Source organism: Gymnoscopelus microlampas, assembly GCF_963454915.1.
Source record: "Gymnoscopelus microlampas genome assembly, chromosome: 1".
Taxonomy (NCBI): domain Eukaryota; kingdom Metazoa; phylum Chordata; class Actinopteri; order Myctophiformes; family Myctophidae; genus Gymnoscopelus; species Gymnoscopelus microlampas.
The window spans coordinates 38208286-38218090 of NC_139962.1; the positions used below are offsets into that span (position 1 = coordinate 38208286).

Sequence of the window (9805 nt, forward strand, 5' to 3'; positions counted from 1 at the left end):
GTGTACACACCAACATCTCCAGTGTAAATTTGATTCTGGGACTTTAACTCTTGAATTAGAAGTGGGGGTTTTGTTGTGAAATAGCAGAAAGACGACCACAAGGAATTGTGAGAGAGAAAGAATAGGAAGGGCCGGTAGGGGAGTGTCCCAGGTATACTGGATATTCTTGCTGGATGAGGATAGGTGAGATGAAGAAGAGGCGGGACCGTCTGAATGGCATGGCAACAACGCGCTTATAAAGACTGAGGTCGTCCCAGCAGGTGACAGTTCAGCTCACTTATATTTCAGTGAATCAAGGCACCGGCATCACCTTCAAATAACAATGCTCAGCCTTATCAGGTTACCACGCGTTTTCACCATCAACCAAGTGCCCAAAGTAAGTTCTTCTTCACTACATCTATATGCTGACATTTAACATGCTGATTCTGAGAGGAGAATCAATCAAGAAATATGGATGCCGGCTAGATAATGGAAAGAAATATTGTCCTATTCTCAAGGCATAAGAAAAGCCATTGTTGATATAACTATAATAATGTTGTTTACAACATAGCATTTTGGATATTTCTTTCTTAGAGAGTAATAAAAAAAAGTAATAGGGAGATTTAAAAAGAAAAATCGTATTCCTCCACCTGTTATAAAAATGCACTAAGCAACTAAAACTGAACACCCCGTTAAAAAAATGATTTAACTAACACAGAGTTTTCTTGGTCAGGTGTTCCATGAGGACAGCATCATTTCTGGCTATCGCCACCCCTGCAGCTCAGCCACTGACTGCATCCTCAGCCTCTTCCAGATGACCAATGAGACACTCAACATCTGGACACATTTCTTGCCTACCTGGTCAGTCTGTCACAAAGTTAAATGTTTCATATTGTCGCTGATGGGTGGAAGCCTTGTATGTCCAAAACGATTACTTTTCAGAAAATGGGGGGAAAAAATAACCTGTGTTCCAATGGATACAATGTAGTAATTATTTAGTCACAAGCTCTTGTGTTGTCTACTGTTCAATGGTTCAATATATATATATATTTTCCCCCAAACAAATTGCAGATCTACAAACTTACAACGCGTCGTGTTGCGACATGTTGTGAACTTGTAGATCAGCTATTTTTGCTACTTTTGTGTGACACTGTAGTATGACAAAGTAGAGTATTAATTTACATAAAAACATAAAAAATATACCTCATCTCAGTGCCTTAACTTCTAAAATAAATTATTAGAATAAGAATAATAAATTAAGTATTTGCTAGATGAGCTGATGATGCGATGCAATGCGAGAGTACGGTCTAGCCAACAACAGCTGGGGACTCCTGAATCGCTCCAAGGGCAGCGATTCAGCGGATTCAAGAAGGCCTATAGTTCTCAGTAGTGATTCTCTCTCAACTGCAGTAAATATATGATGTTTTCACAGAAATCACTGTTTAAAGACGGGGTGCCGTGATTTTCAGTGATCCCCCCCCCCCCCCTAAAACATAATCATCAGGTATTATGGTTATACTAGGAGGAAGATTTTTTTCAAAAAAGTGTACAGAAATGGTTAAAATTATGTTTTTATGTGGACACGCCTCCACTTCATTAAGTATACCTGGTTCTCACCTTAGCACCTCCTCCACCACCTTAGCACCACCCACCTGTCCTAGTCCCTCCTCCTCCTCATGCCCACACCTGTTGTGTTATGATAATGAAGGGGAGGGTATGTTTTTACCATGTCACTAACGCGCTGTTTCTCTATTGGCACGTTTGACCCTCAAGGTTTCGGCCTCCAGGTAGAAACTCCAAATAGTCAGAGAAGACATAAAACACCATAAAACCACCACCGGGGGGCTTAATGAAGTTCTATCAACCTCATAGACACATGAAAAACAGAAAAAGTGCAAAAACATGGCACCAGCTCTTTAAATATCTGATGGAGCGGATCCCTCTGTCCTGCGACAGTCATGTGGGAGGAAACTTAATTAGGGTTCAGCAACTGATCATACCTTACTTCAGCGATTTCTCTGTGTATAATGTTCTGTATTCTGGCACTTCACTGGCATGTGAATAAACCAGTTTCTCATGTTCCACCTCTCGCCAGCTCCTCGTCAGAGGAGAACATGCATAATGATAATAGTAATAATAATAATAATAATAATAATTATAAACTATTATTATTACAATTGGTATTATTATTATTGTCATTGACTGAAGCCCAAGTATATTTTCATAATAATATAGTATAAAACCAGTGATATCACTGTGAGCATGTGGTCTTGAACTTGTCTGCTTGTGGTGCTTCTAATAATAGTCAATGTGATAAATGACCATAAGGTCATCAAATAATCTTGGGCTAATATACTTCAACCTTCAGGTTGGATGTAATACTTTGCGTCAACGAATCAACATGAATTTTAAAAAAAAGTCTAATTGATTTTTAAAATATAATGGACTAAATTGATTAGTCTGATTAGCCGTATTTTATAGTTCATTGTGCAACGGTGTTACATAAAAAAAAAATGGCATTATTTTATTAAAATAGATATTTTTTTTACAACCTTTAGCACACTTTCTTTGTTTTTTTGGAATGACAGCACAACACCCAGGGTGACTAAATCTGCAGATCTCCTAGATTCACAAGGTTTTGTTCTCAATGGCCTCTTGTGTGCAGCAAGCCCTCAGGCCTAATAGCTCTCTAGTATTACACGTCCATTCTAATTTAACCGTTCGTTACAGGTCAGTTACTCTGTCCGGGTTCAGGAATCACTCTTAACCTAAACTAAAGGAACTCAGAACTTGGATAAAAGAGGGGAGTATACTTAGCTACAGACAAAACAATAAAAGCAGTTCAACCTTTAGAATTAAATTAAGTTATGGATAAAGTAAATAAAAAGATGAATATGATTGAGACAGAGAAAGAAAGAAAGGGAGTGAGTGTGTGGCGATATGTGTGTGTGTGTGTGTGTGTGTGTGTGTGTGTGTGTGTGTGTGTGTGTGTGTGTGTGGGGGGGGGGGGGGGGGGGGGGGGAACAAACAATGTGTGATTGTAAAGAAAATCAATCTGTCTCAACAGAGTACACCCATCATAGCATGGATTCCATAATTGCATGTTTCATTGTGATCTGCTGCTGTAGATATGTACTGTATGTAAGTTCCCTTACCTGCATTCTTACTGTTTGTATTCTGAGAATGGGGATTGTGTTAGTGGTTTGTGATCCCATCAGTCCTCTCCAGAGTCCCCACTGATGACAGTTGTTTTGACTGTATGGTCCAGGGAGGGTGTGTGGGTGTGTGTGTGTGTGTGTGTGTGTGTGTGTGTGTGTGTGTGTGTGTGTGTGTGTGTGTGTGTGTGTGTGTGTGTGTGTGTGTGTGTGTGTGTGTGTGTGTGTGTGTGTGTGTGTGTGTGTGTGTGTGTGTGTGTGTGTGTGTGTGTGTGTGTGTGTGTGTGTGTGTGTGCGCGTGCGTGCGCGCGTGTATACACGTGAGTATCAGGGCGTGTGTAGGTGAATGTATTTGCGTGAACTGAGGATGTGTGTGTGTGTGTCCTGGGACCTGGTGTGGAACTGTATGCCTGCAGTCAGACACTAATGAGCTGGTCTGTGCTTAACGCTCTCCAATGTGTTGCCTCAATTAGTCAACTCAACTCAGTGCTATGATGGGGAAACTCTCAAATATGGTTGATTTGTTAATGAGGCGCGCTGAGATATGGAAACAGTGTCCATTATACACACCCGGCACGCCTGAGCTAACTGATAAGAACTGATAGTTGTTATATGCACATGCAAAACAGTATACCATACAATCCTGGGGATGGTTTAACTCTTAGAGGGTAAAATGTTACCCTTACGAGTCCACTTTTACGCTCTAATTATAATTAAACTAATACCCAGCATTATATGTACATTAAGTACGTACTGTTTTGCGTGTGCATTGTGTATTCTGTGTTCTCTCTTCCCGATTCTAACTCTTCCTGTAACTGCAATGTTGAGAGCTTGCACAAAAATAATTTCACACACTCTTACACCTATAATCGTGTAATGCGACAATTAAGTTCATTCTGATTCTGATTATACTTGCATTACATATACTCCAGTAAAAAGGTACCTGTTGTGAGTGATGCATTCAACTGCATGTGCAAAATGTGATCAGTAGAACACAGACCTCTGCCACGGTGCTGATATAACTTCATAGTGCATGTGACCAGTTAGTTCTTCCCATGGGTCCACTATACAACTTTTGTCTTTATAGACCAGAATGTTTGAATGTTTGTAAACAAACAGGTATTTCCGGGTGGAATGTAGAATATTAGCTATGTCTAGTTTGTCAACATGTGGATATTTATACCAAAATAATATATTTCTAATTGTAACAATATCATAAGTGTCCTGTTCTTACAGAAATAAGGCTGATGAAAATACTGCTCCAATGCAACGCTGCCAGCATTATCTACCCCAAACTATATTTTTGCTTGTGGCATGATGATTCGGTCTATTGTCTATTGTGTTATGTTGCATTGCATTTTTTGTTAAAGGCCATGTCCACCACCATGCCAAGCTAATCCGTTCTTTCTCATCTCAAGACCAGCCTGTCCAGTGAAACCTTTCCTCTCTTTAACTTATTCCCTTATTATTTATTTCCTGGCTTCTAATCCTGGTTGGAATTAGAAGTTTATTTCATGTTCCTATGTGAAGTGGGACCTTAAAATGTCAAGTATCTCGGCTCTCTAAAGAAAGAAAAAGCTCTATGAAATGTGCCATTTCATGTTCTGCCTTTCCTTTCTAAAAGCTCACAAAGCATCACAATGCAACGCATTGTGAGTTTGTAGATCTGTTATTTTTGCCAATTGATTGTTTCATAAGAAGAGTAATAACCTACAGTATGTTTACCCAGGATATTATACAGATGTGGCTTATTTCCTTCCAGGTACTTCTTATGGAAGCTGGCAACAGTGGTACTGATGCAGACAGCATGGCAAGACTCCTTCACCTGGCCCTTTTTGGTCTTCCTCCTCGCCTGTTGCACATACCCGCTGGCCTCTAGCTGTGCCCACACCTTCAGCACCATGTCGCCACGTGCACGCCACATTTGCTTCTTCTTCGATTATGGTGCCCTCAGTTTCTACAGCCTCGGTAAGTATGTGCAGGGTTCAGCAGAGCCTGCTATATTAGCTTTGTCAAACAGAAAACCAAACCTATGACAGGGAGTTACGGTATGACAGTATAAGTAAGCCTTGCCGAGCCATGTGGCCCATATAGGGCAGGAGCCTATCTCCTGTTTCTGTAGCGTGGGGCGGCTTGATGTACAAGTACATCCCCACCCATCATGTACAAGTACACCCCCTGGACATGACACTTAGGGATCTCTATCCTTTATTAAAATTAGCTAATGGGTAGGCGGGCCGGCCGACCACCACGGCCCGTCACCATGACTCAGACATAACGCTGTCACTAGGACTCAGACATACAGTAACCATGCCCAAAAATGGCATATAATAATGACATCAGGGAGCTCCATATATGGGCATAAAAGGGTCAAGGACTGACAGATACAGAGATCTCCATACAGTATATGGGAATGCCCATACAGTATATGGGCATTTACTGACGACATCAGAGATCTCCATATATGGACATATCGCTTGAATCGGCGTTGCAACGTAGGTGTGAGGGCCACGCAGCGGCCTAAACTGTAGATGTGAGGGCCGCGTATGGCGCGAACCTCTATGGGCATAAAAGGGACATAGACAGACAGACAGATACTCAGAGATACGTGGATCTGTCTGTCTGTCTGTCTTTCTGACTGTGTCCCTTTTACGTATGGAGATCTACCACTGATTCGACCATATATGGACATTTACGTTTTTTTATTATTAAAAATGCAAATGTATACAATGTAGGCTATACAACTTTTTAGATTTGTTTGTGGATGGTTCAGGTTGTGACACAATAATTGATACAAATTGGGATCATGCTGGTAGAGTCAGACAAGACAGACAGACAATCAGTCTGGGGGGCAGACTGATTGAAACCCCATATTTCTTCCACAATCTAAACTGTTCTTAATTCTTTCTCATTCGCAGGGTCAGCGGTTGTCTACTCAGCATATGTTTTCCCTGACAGGTGGCTTAATAGCACTTTCCACCAGCTCTATATCCCCATAGCTGTTCTCAACACTGTTGTTTGCACTGCGATGGCCTGCTACTCAAGGTACAGATACTAAGTTCATTTGACACAGGGACACAACAGTGCGTCATCTCTTGCATGTACAAACACGGTGCCTTTGTTATTGTTTTGGTATTACTTGATGATGCTTTAATAACTTTTCCTCCTGTCTCTGTTAAGGCTTGGCTTACCATTCCTACAATATAACCATTACATTGTGAAAAGGTAAAGGCAACATATTCACTGTTCTGTTCTTTTCAATTTGCCACATTGCTTCTCCAGTTGGCTTGAAAAAAAATGTACAACCAAGAAATGTTGAAGAAAATAGATACATATATTATCACCATTTTCGCTGAGCAACACAGTCGTACTGCAAAATATAAATGAACCATAATCCATTATCTTCAGAAAGTGATATGTGATTTCACATAAAACTTATCTTGTATTTCATTTAAGAAAGATTTACTCTTTGTGGCATTTCAAATCCAAGTACAATTGAGCAACTTGCTTTTCAGTGGAGTGGGTGTTACCCAACCTTGAACAAAGAGACCTACCCTAAAACACAATTAACTTTAAGGTGGTTTCAGCTGGGCGTAGTATAAGGACTGAAACAGAGAACAGTGAGAATATATAATATATACAGTAGCAACCTATATGAACTATCAATTGGAAATGAAATGAACTCTAAAACATGTTTCATTCAAATCGTAGCTAATCTGTTGACAATAATAATAGAAGTGTCTGCGTTTGAAAAGGTTGTGCGTCAGAGATTCCCAGAACTGGTTGTGTGATTTTCAGAGTGATAACTCCATCTTGTTATGAGCAATGATAAGAATAAGACACATTTTGGCTTAGTCTGTCAGAAGATGTGAGACAATTGGTCACAAATGTATAACAATAAATACACATATTTCTGCATCTTCCCTCATCAATAAATTCTGAGTATGATGCTGCACAATAATAAATAAGAATTTTACCATGTGTGGCAAAACCAATTTTGTTTTAGATGAAAGGCTCACAAATTAATGTATCTAAAATGTCACAGAGAAGCCTTTTAAATTTGGTTGAGATTCAAGGCAAACAATGAGCTGAGGCTGAAATAGCATTCTGAAAGCATTTGATGATCTCACTAAGGTGAATTAGAAATCAACTGCATGTGAAGTACTTTTTTAAATGTGACAAAAAGGCGCACCCAACCTCTCAGTACAGTCGATCAGTGTGTCTTGCCACCCCTAAATCAGATGGCAAAAACATGTTGAATACCTACTTTATCAACATGCGTTGTGTAACAACTAAAATTATAGTGTTATTCACAAAATGTTGAGTCATTGGGGATGCCAGATACTCAATTATTAACCAGTTTTGTTTTTGTTAGTTTTGTTTGTGTCTTGTCAAGATGTTTTTAAGCACCTGGCATTTTATACTATACCTGCAAAAAGTACACATTTGTTTCTCATCTGTTGTTTTATTTGTTGTTCTTGTTTGCCTTTTTTTCCACTGTGGATGGTAATAGTTATTTTTCTTATATAACAGATTCCCTGAGTGCCAGAGTCCAAAGTTTGGAAAGGCTCTCCGTGTTGTCGCCTTTGCTTACCCCTACCTGTTTGACAGCATTCCTCTATTCTATAGGGTAAGACCACTACCATACACTTCACACATGTTAACTAGAATTGAGCGGTTAGTGGAGGCATGCCCCTACCTCCCTCTATTGTTGTGTCTGTGCATGCGATTACATTGTTTTGGCGTTATGTGCACATGTATGAAAAGCCACAGGGCAAGGGGGGGGAAGGCTATGATACAGGATGCTGATCATTAATGCCTTGTGTCAATTATGTTTGTACCAAGCGAGGCCGGGAACACAAATCAGGGTGGAACATTTGTAAATGACAGAGGCCCCCATCTCTTTCCAAATTGACATACAAATAATAAACTAATTATAACATGCTAATCATGTCCATGACTTTCAGTTCTGCTTTGGTCCTGTTCTTCTATCAAGAACAAAAAAATATCACTTACGCACCTTTAAAATACTAACATTCTCATGATATACATAAACATACATCACTGGTGATGCAACTGTTGCATAAAAGGTTTCTGTTTTGACAGGTCTTCCTGTGTGTTGGCGAGGGCTGCACAGACAATGATAGTAACATGCAGCATTACTACCACATTTCCCTGGCCTTTCTCACAAGCTTTCTGTTTGCTACACACCTACCCGAGCGGCTGGCCCCTGGTAGCTTTGACTATATAGGTAAGAGAGAACTGTTATTACACAATAGTATATACTGTATGAGTGTAACTTTGGAAAGTAAAAAAAATATATAATAATATTAATAATAATAACACCTTCATTCAAAGTAATATTAATCTCAGAGGCTATATTATGGAAGGAAAATACAAATGAACTAATTCCTTTCATGAATAAAGATTTACTATTGTGAAAATGCAGTCAGTGATCATTTACTTTTACATCACTTATTGCCGGTCACTGTTCACCCACTTTCTTATTTATGACTACTTTCTTCATCCTAACCAGTGTTAACTATAAACCAACAGTAAATGAAAACAAATGATTTTCCAATCATATTAAAACTTAGCATGGAACTTCTTGATTTTCCCTTCCTCTGTGTATTCTATTGAGAACAGTTAGTCAGTGCCCTTAACACTCAACTACATTGCTTTTGTGCCCTCTGCAGGCCACAGCCATCAATTGTTCCATGTTTGTGGCATAATGGGCACCCATTTCCAGATGAACGCCATTGAGCAGGACATGGACATACGACGCACATGGCTCCTCACACACTCGTTACCCATAAGCTTTGCCAACACACTTGTGGTAATATTGTTGTCATTGTTGCTGAATCTGATTATCATTATGTTATTCTCCCTGCCTCTCCTCTGGTCCCCAGTCAGTCAGGAAACAAGTCACAGTAAAGGTCAGAAGACAGCCATGACCAAGAGCTGTGCCTGCTACTAAACTATAGATAAACTACAAGAATGCAGATGTGAGGAATTATGAGTGGGGAAATTGAGGCATTATAGGGATGTGACTACACAGAAGCCTTGACAGATGCCTGTTAAGGATAACTGCTGAGACTTTCTTATATTCACTTATATATTCAGGATAGACCGTTGATAGATTGTAGCTACATAAGATTAGTATCTTATGTAGCTACAATCTATCAACGGTCTATTCATTCTCATTTCCACTGTTGATATATAAAATAGTCTGAATATCCAATTCACTGGTGATAGATGTACACAGTACAGTATATTCTATTGACTATTGAATACTTATACTCATATATTTATTCATGGACTCTATGACACCTACATTACCTCCTAGGGATATTATCATTGTATGCTCATAGATGAGTTATAAACAGAAGTAGGCTAATATTTTATTAAATAGATGTGTTGCCTGGCATTCTAAATTATTGTACATACACTTAGTTTCTATGTCGAAGTAGCTGCATGCTGGGACTTATAATTCTATGTTTTTAATGAGAAAGAAAAACAAAAAACAATTATGTCCAGATAATGCTCTTCCCTTTTCTAATGGCCAGATTTGTTTTATGCTCCTCCCCTTTTCTAATGCCCATTTTTGATAATGCTCCTTCTTTTCTTTTAATGCCCAGAATTTTTGTATGCCCCTTTTGACAAAAATGTTA

The 9805-nt window shown here is 39.3% G+C and overlaps 1 protein-coding gene across 1 annotated transcript; it reads left to right on the top strand.

Annotated features, from left to right (window-relative positions):
* The first annotated feature begins 248 nt into the window (after positions 1 to 248).
* LOC311040717 (membrane progestin receptor gamma-B-like) lies at positions 249 to 9285 on the top strand. Its single transcript, XM_084051064.1, has 8 exons — positions 249 to 376; positions 713 to 840; positions 4897 to 5102; positions 6053 to 6179; positions 6315 to 6359; positions 7668 to 7764; positions 8241 to 8385; positions 8831 to 9285. The coding sequence occupies exons 1-8, from the start codon at positions 323 to 325 to the stop codon at positions 9109 to 9111; spliced, it is 1083 nt and encodes a 360-aa protein (XP_083907190.1). The 5' UTR covers positions 249 to 322; the 3' UTR covers positions 9112 to 9285.
* Positions 9286 to 9805: the final 520 nt, after the last annotated feature.